We start from the raw sequence: 14,345 nt of genomic DNA on the forward strand, positions 1-14,345 counted from the left end.
TTGGTTTGGTATGACCGCGCTATACGTCTTCTCGGCCCAACTCTGAAGTCTTTAAATGTTTCATTTAAAAGCAAATTATATTTTAAATGATATTATCTCATATTTAAAAGCAAATTTTACACATCAGGCCATTAGACATGAGATAAAAATGCAGCTGAGACTCGGCTAAAAAACATTTAATCAAAAAAAAATAAAAAAAGAGATATCCATCCTATCCTTTATCATCATATTTTCTACTATGCAATTATAACCAGCTACTAGAAATATATATTTTTCTATAATTTTTTTCAAAATTGTCTTGCTTGACATACTTTTTTTTCTCAGAAGTATCATGACTCAATTTCATCCATTCATACCCTTATTTCGAAGATCATATGAGACTTGGGAATACGTTTGCACTTTCATTTTTCAAAACTTTATATTAAAAAAGAAAAAAAAAACTGTGTTCCTTGAGATTTAGGAAAGAAGGCTGACCTTCTAAATTATAGCATAGCCCAAAAACTTTTTACAAATAGATCTTATGATCTATTCATAAATAAATAAAAAACGCAACCTTTTAATGTATGCCACAGTTGGTAGTTTGCTGTACAAAGATCCTATATTTATTTCAGATTTGAATGAAGATAGAATAATCATCTACGGATAATTCTCAATTAAACAGTTACCATCCACTTGGTATACTCATGCTGTCTAAATCCAATGTCATCATTTATTACATCATTTTCACCCTCTGTTTTCGAAGTAAGGCTGCAATTTTGATGGTTTTGAGTTGGATTGAACATAGAATCTAATCTAACCCAACCTTTACACCTCTCAATCTGAATCAACTAACCCATCATATATTTAGATTTCTCTAACCCAATCTAAGCCAATCCTATTTTAAGCTAAATTTGAGTTGAGTCATAGCGGATTAGGCCATATAAATTGAGTTGGATAAGATCAAATATAAAATATAAGATGCAAAAAATATTTATGATATTTTTGCTGGATTAATAGTTGTTGAATTGGAGCCTGGATCATTTATCAATTTCAATGACATATCTAGATATAATTTAATAAAATCAAATATAGGGAGATTTTTTTGTGAAATATGAATGCAAATTTACAATAAATATATATAAATTATTTATTAATTTATAAATCGGGTTGTGCGTGCTAGGGCTAGGCTCGGGTCATGTTAGGTTGGGATTCAAGTTGAGGCGAAGAGTTCTCTATTAACCGGATTAGGATTTTTTAAATTTAAATTCAATTTGAATTTATAAAACCTCAATCCAATTTTACTCAACGAGCGGGTTAGGCAGGAGTTGAGCCCAACCCCAGCTCTACCGAAAGAAACGAAGTAACTCATTCTCGAAGTAAAAGCTCCTTAAAGGCGATTCGGCTACGGTGATCGATTGGATCTAGGGTGGAAATCGTGTAGGAAAGAATAGACCGCTGTTCTTCGACATTCTCAGACTATTATAGAAGTGTGGCGCCCATCAGGCCACACATGCCTATAAGGAAGTGAATTGGTGCAGTAATTGAGTTGCATTCTATACGGCCTACCATTTTAGAGGCTTCGTATGGATTAAGTGTGTAGAGTATCGAGAATGCACCGATAGGATGTGAACTGTCGTTGTACCAAAAAAAAAAAAAAAGAAAAAGAAAAAAAGAGAAGAAGTAAAGTCCCCACCACGCGTCTCCTCCGGGCAGCGCCCACCCAGTCCCCGCTCATACGCCGGTCGATAAAACCCCAATGCGCGCGCACACAAAACAAAAAAAAACAGTAAAACCCGAACAGCCCTAAATTTGATCAGACACGATCACCTCGCTCTTCTTTATCTTCTCGGAAGCCGGGGGTCCGAGACCTCCAACCCCGGCCCCGGAGAACACAGAGAGAGATAGAGCCCTTCTTCGCTGAGATGAAGTATTTAACAATCGCTAACAGTCCAAGGTATCGATTCTTTGATCTCTAGGTCTTCCCTCTGTCGATTCAAGGTTCGTTCCTGCTTCCCCATATCGTAAAAATCTATTTTTGTTATGAAGTTCTTCGAATCGAATCGGCGTCTGTTTTCGCTTGATCTGTGACTTCTGATTGCGATCTTTGGGTTCTGTTAATGTTTTACCATTGCTGGGTTTAGGCTAGGGTTTTGGTCTCGGGTTCCATTTTCGTGACGGAAAATTGGGATCTTCTAGTGATTTGGGTGGAATTCAGGGATCGTCTTGTTGAGTCCTGACAGACACAATGGAGGGTAGGGTGGGTTGCATTGCATGCTCGATTTTAATTCCGTTGGGAGACGACGGTCATGGTGGTTCATCGTGTTCCATTTGGAGATTTCTTGAATTTTGTGACGGGTCCTTTTTCCGTTCCTATGGTTAGTTCTTGTAATAGAAGTACCGTGGATTGCCGGACTTGCATGAAGAAGGAAGAGAAAGATGTCAATTAAACATGTGTTTTTTGCTTTAAAAATATCATAGGATTCAAGGAATAGCTTGTCTTTCTGTATATTTAGAGGAAGGCGAAAGTCTGCCATATGGTTTGTTGTTTATAGTCAAACATGTTTTTTAGAGTTAAAAATGGAGACGAATAGAAGTTGTTGTTGTTGCTTATAGTGGAATATGGTTTTTAGGGTGAAAAATGTCCACTCGTTCTATTCCCGCTGCAAATTTCAATGCTAGCTACCTTATTAGTTTGGGTTCCATTTTTGATGTTATTGTTATTAATTACTCAATTCATTGTCACAGCATCCCTTGATCTCGCATGTATCTTTTTTTGCTCTTAACAAAGGCACTGGTAGTTCTATAAGGGAGAGCTTTTTTTTTGGGAAGGGGGGGGAGTGGTTGTACCCAAGGGAGAGGTTTTTTAATGGCATTTTTATATAAAGGTACTTCTTTTAAGGAATGCAAATTACTTGAATATCCAATCAAGCAAACATGGGAATATGGGAGATTGGCTTATTGATTGGGACAAAAAAAAATTTGATATTGTTCCAGCAGATGTCACATGTATGTAAAGGTAAGATCAAGCTATACATCAATAACACAACTTCCCTTGCTTTAGGTTAATGTGGTTTCTCAATATGGCACAACACTTGAGAAAGGTCACAAGGTCCTTTGTAAAGGGCAACCGGACAAGTTAACTCTGCCTGCTTATTACCTATTAATAGCATTTGCAGCACATGTATTAATACTTGGTCACTGGAGTAGTGCGACATGGAGAGCTTAGATATAAATAGTTTGCTGCTCTTGTTTGAATCTTTCGAGTCTGGACCTGGCATTTTGTCGCTATTTTAGATGTTATCTTATGAGGAACTAGGTTTGGCAAAGGACTAGCTTGAGTGTGGCTTGCTCAGTTAGGAAGAGCTGAACTAGAGCTAGGCTTAGCTTGCTCGAGCTCGCAGAAATTAGCTTGAAATACTGGTTATATTATTTTAGTTATCATATACATGAATATTTTTTATAATTATTATTATAAATTAATAGAGATTATGTAAAATGAGATGTATTTTAATTATGTGATTAAAAATAATTGAGGTTGTTATTCTGAACTATATAAATGAAAGCCTTGAATGATTTTAAACTCAGTAGATCTCTCAAACAGGCCATTCATGAACAGGTGAACTCGGTGCTAAATTAAATGAGATAACCTGAGCTTGGCTTCATTATTAAACAAGCTGAGCTAGAGCTAGGTCTGGTTTGACTTGTGTTCAGGTTGTTTCCACCCCTAAGGGAAACTGTATGAATACCCCTTGGAAAGAATGAAGTAGGCAAGCTTAACTTTAAAAAATCAATTTATAACTTGCAGCAGTAGCTATTTGGCATGGCTATACTGGAGCATCCACTAAATTATTAAGTTATGGCAAGCTTAGTTATCAAACATTTGTCTGCCCAAAAGTTTTCAAGCGTAGTCTTGGTAGTTTTGCAAGTTTTCATGTCATCAGTAGTATACTACTACAATGTTACTGTACTGTCAGATCGCAGGCATGACAACTTTCTCTGGCCTTTTCTATTACTGGTATTGTTGACAATGCTGCTCAGTGTTCAAAAAGCATATCATCACGTAACCTATCTTACAATTTAAATTCACGTGTCATTCGTTTGAACAATATCAAATCTTGTTGCAATTGACAGGCCAATGTTATCACTTATCAATGCATCCTTATGTGCAACCTTTGAATTTTAAGCTGTTATCCATGTGTCCATGTGTGCACCCTTGGCATTTTAAGTTCTCTCTGTTTCTTAGAAGTTGTCGGATAGATGCATATTATTGGCTCCAAGGCTTTCATAGAGTTAAATAGCCAAACCCTGGAGTATCCGTGAACATGCCAATATTAGGGCCGTTCGAAGCAACTCAATGGTTTTAACAAGCACGTGCTAGAAAGTCATTATTGTGGTTTCTAAATATGATTTGATCATTTGAATTAGTAGTCAGTATGCTTAATATAGTTGGTAGTTAATGATTTTTTTTAATATTTATTTTAACCATGTTGTGAAGAAATAACAGAATCTATAAGATATATTTGCTAAAGTTCAATAGCTAAGATCCTGATCAATAATGGACACGATTTATGTGTAAGAAGTAATTGTAGGATATCACTAATGTTATATTTTTCAGAGAATATGATATGTATCCTGATCAATAATGAACATGGTTTTCATGTAAGAAGTAAGATATCAATAATGTTATATTTTTTTAGAGAATAGGATGGATGGAAGCATGTCCAGGATTAGGTCGGGGATTTCAGACCTGAGTCCTGGTAAAGTGATATAACATTCAAGATGAAATTAAAAATGTAACCCCCCATTATCATTAAATCGGTTGGATTTTTTTTGAAAGTAGAGTACGACTTTTAATACAATGGAAATCATAGGCTAAAATCCCTGTACATGACGAAACAAAGATTCATCCACTGTTCATCCTCCAGGTTCTTGTATCAGATACATGGCGTCGTCAAAATAGTAGTAGTGATATAAAAACACATAAGTGAATGAGTTCTAAGTAAAAAAAATAAAAATATGATGATGATATTTGCAGCTAAGCAATTTAATGACATCGAACTTAACAAAAGCCAGTGAAAAATGTATTCATAACTAGGTTTTGGGTTCCTACTATACTTGGCTTATCTTTTTCGATAAGTGTATAAGCTTTTTGAGCTTTAGATTTTCATCCATATATAGCATTGCATTGCCTAGGATGGATCATATATACTCTATGTAGTGGGATTGGGGCAATATATTAAGTGTTGTAAAGATGAGAGTCTTCACATATGAAGAAAAAGGAAAAAAATTACAAATATAGGAATGGAATTCATATATTCACGAAAGCCATCATTGTTCAAATAACTTCTTTTACAGTGGCCAAGAGAAGGTTATTTTGAAATAAATGGGTATATAGTTCTAAAAAAAGAAATAAATTGATACATAAATCTTTGTGGAATACTTTAAATTTAAAAAACTCATATTTTAATATAGTATAAATTTGTCTTGTTTGATTGGGAGAAATTTGGGTTCATGAAAGAAGGCTCACATGCTCTTATTTGTTTATCCTGGCCAGATATATGTAACAATATAAAAACTTTATGCCAAGCAAAGAGAAGGACAGAAAGAGAGGAGAAAACATGGGAAAGGGAACTGATCTATGGGATGATTCTGCCCTTATTAATGCCTTTGATCACGCCATGGCCACCTACAAGGTCTGTCTTCCCTTTGTCCCTCTTTATTCCCCTGCTATTTTCCTCTTTGTTTGATGAATTTCTTTGTTTTCACCTTTCAGTTTAATTTTCAATTTTTGAGCAGCAAAGGTTCACTTTTCCCCTTTTACTTCTCTGCACGCGCGCGCGCGCGCGCACACACACAGAGAGAGAGAGAGAGAGGGGGGGGGGGGGAGAGGGAGAGAGAGAGAGAGAGAGAGGTTTTGAAATAAAGGACCGTCATGCTCATGCTACTGAATAAGCTGTCCTCCTGTCCCTCCCAACCCCACCAAAGAAAAGAAGGAAATCAGAGACTGTAAAAATTAGAGGAAGAAGATTTAAGACCTGACTACAAAAAGAGAGGCTTAGGATTGTAGTTTGGAGTTTCTTGTTAGAAGTATGATGTCTTTAGGTTCTGGAGTTGCCCAAGGGATTCTTATATCCGCATGGAAGAGATATTTTCACTGATCACCACTACACATGGGACTTTGGAATTGTATAATTGTAGTTTACATTGATGAGAATTTGGCATTTGTTTTATTCCTCATCATCTTTCCTTATATTTGATTTTGTTTGTTGTTAGTTCATGTTACATAAACAATAATCCAGTGACAGCAAAGTAACTTTCTTGAAGTGAGCTGGTGTGTTGATTTCGTAAGGATGACTACAAAAATGTTCTTAAGCTATAATTAGATCTTCTTTGTGTGAGCTATGGTGAAGGGATATTTAATTGAAACCACACTCTCATTTAAGAAAGGCATTTCTGTCTGTAATATGTTTAAAAGCATAAAAAATCTTCTTTATATGCTATAAAATAAAAATCTGGTTTAATAAAAGGGATACATGTCACTTTTTGTCCATTTAATTGAAACGAGATCATAATGGATAAAAAAGATTATCAAATTGGAGTTCTTAATCTCCAATCACAAAATGGTCATACTGGTTTATGAACTCAAGCTGGTGGAAAGAAAATCAAGTTTCACATGTCAAGTTCTGAAAAATGAGAAATTCCTTTAGTCTAATGGATTAAGAGGCATGCATCTGATTGGCATTGGATCTATGCTAGTATGTTTCTTCTTCTTATTCTTCATATTTATTTTCACGCAATCTTTTCAATAAATTGACATTTTAATAATGGCTAATTTGAATAAATAGTAAAACATGATTCCAATTTGTGCTTGATCTGTTATGCCTTACTTTTGCCTAGTTATTTTATTAATATTTCCGTTTACACATTCTTGCAATTATATATCTATTTTCATGCAAAAAATGACCTTTTCTTTTTTCAACAACATTGTGGATATTTAGCAATGCCTACTTGAATTAAATAGTAAAACATAAATCCAATTTGAGTTAAATCTATGTATCATGCCTTAGTTTGGCCCAATTTTAAACTTTCATTGATCGCTGCTGTATGTCAGGCAATGCATACTGAGGAGTACCAAGGCAATTTCCTGAAGGAAGGAAAACAAACAACTGAAAGTAATAAAGATGAACCTGTTCATGCCGAAAAGACAACGGAGTAAGTTAAATGATTTCTCGTGCAGATGGATTATTCCTTGAATGTTATTGAAATATTTCATCATATTCATGAGTTTGTGTTTAACTTTTTGTTTCTCTTATAAACCATAAAGAACATTTTTTTTAAAAAAACAAATATTTTGCAGGAAAAAGAGCTCTGAATGCATCATGTCACTGCATTATTATGGTGTGACCTCATTGACCTTAAATATCATTCTTTCTTTGCATCTTATGATATGGAGGAAGTCTCATAAGTTTCTTTTGGACTTCACTCCTGATTTCTTAATTTTTCTACTGAATATTAGCCACCAAATGCAACGATGAAACAATTATAAATAGTGAATGTGCGTTTACCTATGATGGCATTGATGTTTAGCTGCTCTAGTGTCATTTAGGTATAACCTTTCTGGATGGTCAGCTGTCATGGTCTCAGTTAATGGATCAGTACATTTATTGGTGAACCTGTCCATACAGCTTAGATTCTTTTGACAGAGATTCTACTTATTCAACAATTCTTGGTTATCGCGATTTTTTATTTTCCCATGGCTGCCTGATGGTTTTAATTACCCCTCTGAAGAGATAACCTCTGATTGAAAGAAGCTAGGAGCTTATTTTCTATTAAAAAACTGAATAATGTCTGGGCAATATGACAACCCATAGTGGATTAGAAGAGAGAATTATTGTGACACAAGACTGGAATTTAGAGTCACTGAAGACAGAGAACCTTTGGCTTATTGCGTGGTCTGTAAATAAAAGATGATTAATCATAACAGCTAACCTTTGCCTTGGGTTATTTTAGAAGCAAGCGGACCCATTTTTCTCATGTCAAAGAGACACCACCACTGAGCTTGTATCTGGTCTATGACCCAGATTTGTTAGAGAAAACTGTTTAGATGAATAAGGCCTGATGACACCATTCAATCTAGTTTCAAATGGTATTGTTTAAAGTCTAAACCTGGACTTGGGTTAAATAAACCTTGACTTTGTTGGAATTTGGAACATATCATACTACCTGAGTTTCATGGTTCACATATAGTTTAGGTTTGAACTGATACAACTCGAACTAATTGGGTCCACTGGTTAAATAGTACATACTTGCTAGTTACAAGCCCAAACCACATACTGATGGGCTTTCTGATTGGTTGATGGAGCATCCAACTCACTTCGTCTGCCTATGAAAATGAAGGAAACCCCATCTCACATCAAGAAATTCTCCTTTTTAAGTATTTTTGCATACAGAGCAATGTTGGGATATTTTCTGTTGAAGTACCAAGCATTGCATGTATGATGATTGTAAAACTGGCTTGGTACTCTGATTTTCCTTTGAAATTTATTATAAAACCAAAAATATCTTCTTTAGATAATTACTGGTTGTGTTCAAAACTTTTTCATTCACATTATATTGTGTAGTTTATATTAACTATTCTTTTGTTATGCTTTTCATCTGAAGACAGATAGAGCCGGATGATGACATCAATAACATAAACAGTGGTGCAGCAGAGGTTCATGTATCCTGCTGTTCCAATGAAGTAACTGCTGAAGATCTTCCAGATCAAAAAGATAATCTGGGCATGGATTTCCATGCCACAGAATCTTACCCATATTCATCAGGCGCCCTCTATACTGATGGGAAGATAGATGGTTATTCTGTTCAGCAAAGCACCGAATTTAATGAACTGTTAAGACAGTATTATGAACTTGAGGAGAAGAAGCAGAAGATTGTCGAGCAACTTCAGGATACAAATTATTTGAATTACCAAACGACAGCTCAATCTTTCACATCTCAGATGCATGATGTTCCTGCATCTAACGCATGTAATGCTTCTGAATATGTTCGACAGCATCCATGCTCCCTGTGCTCGTGTCATTATTTAGCTGTTCCAATATCTGCTTGTGCCGTTGGTGGTTTGTCATCTGAAGGCTATGGTTGTTGCCCACCATGGATTGCAAGCTGTTCTGTATCTCCGGCAAATCTATTTCCTGGTGACATACCCTTTCTCCCTAGCCCTTTATCTCCATGTTTCTGAAAATTTTTCAGCTGCATGCTAACATTGTGGTTCTCATTAGCTGCTCACGCCTCAGGTGCTCAGTGTCCTGCTCAAAGTGGAACTTGTTCTATTGGTGCATCATGCTCAATGGATCCTGCAAAACAATCTACATATGCAGATGACGAGGTTGTAAAAGCAGGAATGATAGCTGCTGAAAGAACAATAAATTCGATGAAGACAGAAATATCTGCAACTTCTAATATCTGTGAAGGTAGGTGGACATACTATTGGACTAAACATATTTTATCTGGATCACCAATTTTGTTTGATGCTTATATGCTTTTAGTTAGTTAGGCTGTTGGTCTCTCTCTCTGTTGGCTTATCTTAGCTCAATACTATTTCAATGGGACATGATTACATTATGATTTATGGTTCTCTTAATTTTCAACAGTATTTCTTGATATGGCAATAGCTGGCAAAGTGCCCTTGGGTAAATAGAATACATTATAATTTTCTGTTTAATATTGCCTTTTCTAGAGGTAAACCTTTCTTGGGCTATTTATTTAACTAATTTCGTCAAAGCCTGTGATATTGACCAGCAAATAATGCTTACTTTGACTCTGCTTTTTCATGGTGTAAATTTGAATGTTTTTGAGATAAGAATATCCTCCTTAGACATCTTTAATATAATAAGTAGAGCACTCCTGAAAGAACATAAAACCATAGGATTGAGCAGGGTGAATTTTCATTTTGCTTTGAAATTTTCTTTCAATTCTAATGAATTTGTTTTGTTCTGGTAACCTATCTAGTTTGATTATGAACATGCAAATAAACAATTGATGCAAACATGGCAGTGTCAAATACTATATACCCAACTAGTATGGTTTTTTAATGGAATAGTGTCCTTAATTGACTGCTATTTCGGCCTTCAGTAATGGGATGGTAACCACACATCATTTCAAGACATAAGCATTGTTTGGCATTTTATGACCTGCAGTGATATTGTTGGTTTTTGCTCATCTGAGTCTTGACATGGGTCAGCTTCGCTATCAAACTTATAAGGTAATACAGTATACCTGTATACTCGTGTGATTATTATGGAGCTGGATGTTCTATGAAAATCCAAAAAAAACTGTTCTCTTATTGGTAGGGGAAGGTGGAGACTCTTTCACTGTGAGTCTTATACAAGGATTCTTATATATGCCAGGGACACTCTAGTTGTCACTCTTTCACTGTGAGCAACTAATATGCCCCATCTTCATTCCCAAGCAGTTTGATGGTAACTTTCTCCTTTGTTCTCAGCATTTGTTGCTTTTGTATTGTTCCCCGTAAGGCAGGAGGGAAGGTCCTGATTACATGAGCTCCTACCAACTGAGGTGCTATAGCGTGCATTAATGTGGTAATCTAAGAAAGAGAATAAATTGTGCTCTACACCCTGAGAATGTATGACTCAGCATTTTATTGCAAACAGGGTAATGTTCATTAACGCAGAGTTTGTTTTTTGCACATTGCAAGGAAAGGATTAATATCTCCATTATTTATTAGTGGAGCCTGTGGTGCCATAGATGGAGTTTCACCTGATCACCAACTCATGATGAGTCATGGCTCGCAAAACATATTTTAAAGATGTGATTTCTCTCACATCAAATCGCTAATTACACTTCCAAATCCTCAAAGTAGTTAGATAACATGATTCTCCTTATTCACTTATTTACACCTCCAACCTTGCAAGGTTGCCTCCACCCTGTTAGTACCACGGGGCACTACCACCCCCTTTTTAGAAAAGGAGGAAATACATCTAAAATGACTTTCAACACTGTGTTGTTGCCAACATTTGCTAATTTGTTGCACTGAACTGGGAGAAACATGGGACAGGTTTAAAGTTGTTTGCCTTGCTGAGCATCTTATGGCACATTGTTCATAGAACATCTCCTTTTGTGCACTTCAGTCTAATCCTACTGATCCATTAACATTGCTATTTCATTCCATCTTCCTCTTGTCATTTTCATGAACTATTTGGTCTGGCTGAGCAAGGGAAAAACTTATTGCTGCCACTCTAAGAAGTGAGAATTTGTAATAATATTGTTGGTCTATGATAGCTCTGCTGATGTGGATCTGGTCTTCTGGTAACTTTTGTGTGAGGCAATAGCAAGCACGGAAAAAAGAGCTGATGTTGATATCTTGATCAATTGGAGCTCTGAAAGATTTTGTGATTGCATAATTTGACATAAAAGGCTAATAGTAACATCAATAGCATATTATTAACAAAAAATTCATGATTCTCATTTGGAATTGCAAGCACGGAATGAGAATGTATTCTATCCTATAGCATATTGCTACCTACCATCTAACTCTATGGTAATATGTGGAGTTACTCCAGATGTGAAACTCTGGTTTGAAAGAAAGCACAAGATTTTCAAATGCATCAGAATGACCATGCTCGTGTTATTCACTTCTTTGTATTGGTTGTTATTGGAACCTTACATGACTGGATGGGGCTTACATCATTATCAAACGTATCATATCTTAAAATTATTGTGCAAGAATTTCTTCAAATTTATACTATGCCTGCATTGGTTAACCAGATTGTGGTCATTATTTACTTTTATATAAGTAACAAAATTTCCATGAACGCGAAATGCTTTATTTTTGTGAACATAGGAAAGGAAATGGGAAAGGATAAATCAGAGAACTCAGGTATACAAGAGCGCAAAGGGTCGGAAAGCATTGGCCCAGAGACTGATCTCGCCTGTGTTCTGAATGCGTGGTATTCTGCAGGCTTCCATACTGGCAGGCAAGAGTATATAATTTTCAGATCACATGTTACACATTTTTTGGGAAATTCTATTGTGGAAGTGTTTCTAGTGCCATGTAGCCTACGCCTTATCCATATTGGAAGCAGTTCACATTGCATCTGGATGTGATTGGATCCTGGTGTGGTGTGAACTGATTCCATCTCTAACGTCTAATCAAATTCTGTCAAATGTTTTCTTTTTTCGCTCTTAGCCTGGTAGTGATGTTCAATTTGATTATTCAGCCTACTGCACATATCCTAAATGACCTGATTACAATTACTTCTTTTCATAAGTAAAATTCCACTTTAGCTGATTGCCATTGCTCATGACTAGTAGTACCTCTAAGCTATCTATTGGCCTACAATTTTCCTAACTGGTTTTCTTTGGGAACAATAAAATCTAGTGTTTCACTTGTTTTGTCTTGCAGGTACCTGTTGGAGCAGTCTAGGAGAAATTCTCACCAGTAACACTGCTATTGGTGATTTTAGCATCATGGTTGGGCCAACCCTTCAATTGCATCAAACTTGAAAGTAATGTTGGTAGGTTCATTGTCAAGCAGTTACAGTCGCTGTAGTTGGCGGACACTATATTCTGATTGTGAACGGTTGTTTTTTTTTTTTGTACTTGAATGGCTTGACAACCGACTAAGTTATTGTTTTTAAAAAACAATAGGAATGGTAAATTATGAATTATTTTATAGAATACTAAGAGCATGTCTTATTACAATTTTTTGTGAGGATTGCTATTTTTTCAGTTATTTTATAAATAACGTGACCGTAGTGTCATAGAACTATTATGTTAATTTATGTTTTATACTCCGTGAGTAACCTTCTAGACATGACTATAGGCACGATTTGGTGGTGTTTCAGGCTCCACTAAGGGTAGAGATTTGGATATTGTATTAAAAGTTTGAAAAGAATTAGAGAATCAAAATTTAGAAAATGAAAAGGAAACAAGTCATATAGGCAACCATTTTTTTTAAGTTATCTAACGGCACACCCGCCATCAGTAATGATATGTAATCGTTAAATTTATTATTCATGTGTATTCATCAATAGGACATTGTATAATCTATGAGTAAATTATGAAAGAAGTTTTAATTATGATAATTCAAAAATATTTTTAGAATTTTTACCCATTTTTTAACTATATAAAATTAAATAAATATCTTCATAAAATTATTATCTATATGCATTTTTTTTTGCATTTTTAAATTATTTAATATTATTAAAAATCAAACGGCTTAAAATTAATTAATTATTAATAAATAATATTTATAATAAATATATAAATATAAAACAAATATTATTACTCATTATATTAATATATTTATAATATATTAATATAATATATAAATATAATTAATATTAATTTTATAGTATAATAAATATAATATTAATATAATATAAATAAAGATATTTTTGTCGAGAAATAATAATTTGAGATTATTTTAATTCAATCCAACATGAAAAATTCTCTGGCGTTATTTGTTTTATTTTCTCTTTAAAAAAAATTAGATAAAAAACTTATTATTTATTTTATCATCTCTTCTATCTATTTTTTATCAAATATAATAATTTAATATAGAATTTATTCTCATGCTAGATTAGCCCCAAACAAACGGGCTCTAAGTGAAAAATTGAAGCGGTCAAAATATATTTCTAAGCTTATTCGCCTCGTCTCAGTGGCCCAGAGATCGATAGGCGTCGATTGGTCAGCAGCACTCCATCTGATAGCGAGTGCTGGGCTTCTCACCTACGGGAACTGCATTTTGGCCCGTGACACGTATCTCAAAGTTTGTGGTTCCAACGTCATGCCGGCAGCATGCGCGGAAAGCTTCAGTCCGCCAATCGCATCCATTGCTGACTGACATGTGTCCGCATCTCATTACTCTGAGCGCCTACCAAGACGGACTCGCCGCCGCAATGCGACTCGCCGATAGCCGTCACGCGCTCCTGCCCCTCCGCCTTACCCTCTTCGGGACCGACTTTATATCTTTCGTGCAAAGAATGATTAACGTTCCCTCGCACGAAGTCGTTGGAGGATCCCCAAAAGTCCGCCATTCATCCGGCGGGACAGCTGATGATCCAAAAGTGGTTTCGCAAGGAGAAAGATTAACCATTCTTCCGCATACTCTCTCCTTCACCACCTCTCCTTATTCTAAAAATCTTTTAAGATAAAATAAGAAGAAATTATAGTAATACATTCTCAACTTTAAAATTTCAAAATGACTTTCAAGTTTTCAAATGGTTCCAAACTGATCTGCGATCATCTTTATTAACAACATATACTATTACATGACCATCACATGGTAGCATAAAATTATATTACGACCAAAATATTCTTCGTAGGATGAAAATCCTGATGCACGT

General features: G+C 35.3%; 1 protein-coding gene across 11 annotated transcripts; it reads left to right on the forward strand.

The window, feature by feature from the left end:
* The first annotated feature begins 1,677 nt into the window (after nt 1–1,677).
* Nucleotides 1,678–12,681, forward strand: LOC103717118 (uncharacterized). 11 transcript variants are annotated; one of them, XR_016395623.1, is made up of 9 exons: nt 1,760–1,933; nt 5,534–5,672; nt 7,091–7,191; nt 8,641–9,173; nt 9,273–9,449; nt 10,176–10,240; nt 10,329–10,457; nt 11,840–11,972; nt 12,401–12,681. XR_016395623.1 is itself a non-coding variant. In XM_039126376.3 (8 exons), exons 2-8 carry the CDS (start codon nt 5,559–5,561, stop codon nt 12,438–12,440), a joined length of 1,137 nt encoding a protein of 378 aa, XP_038982304.3. In that variant the 5' UTR covers nt 1,760–1,933; nt 5,534–5,558; the 3' UTR covers nt 12,441–12,681. The 11 variants fall into 11 exon arrangements, 9 of the variants coding, with proteins under 9 accessions (XP_008803608.4, XP_038982305.3, XP_038982304.3 ...); XM_039126376.3 differs by lacking the exons at nt 10,176–10,240; nt 10,329–10,457 and adding an exon at nt 9,630–9,668; XR_016395622.1 differs by lacking the exon at nt 12,401–12,681 and having other exon boundaries at nt 1,793–1,933; nt 9,258–9,449; nt 11,840–11,886.
* The last annotated feature ends 1,664 nt before the right edge of the window (nt 12,682–14,345 follow it).

This window comes from Phoenix dactylifera, chromosome 6, assembly GCF_051530095.1.
Source record: "Phoenix dactylifera cultivar Ajwa chromosome 6, Ajwa_hap1_PhDact_Kaust_v1.1, whole genome shotgun sequence".
Classification (NCBI taxonomy): Eukaryota; Viridiplantae; Streptophyta; class Magnoliopsida; order Arecales; family Arecaceae; genus Phoenix; species Phoenix dactylifera.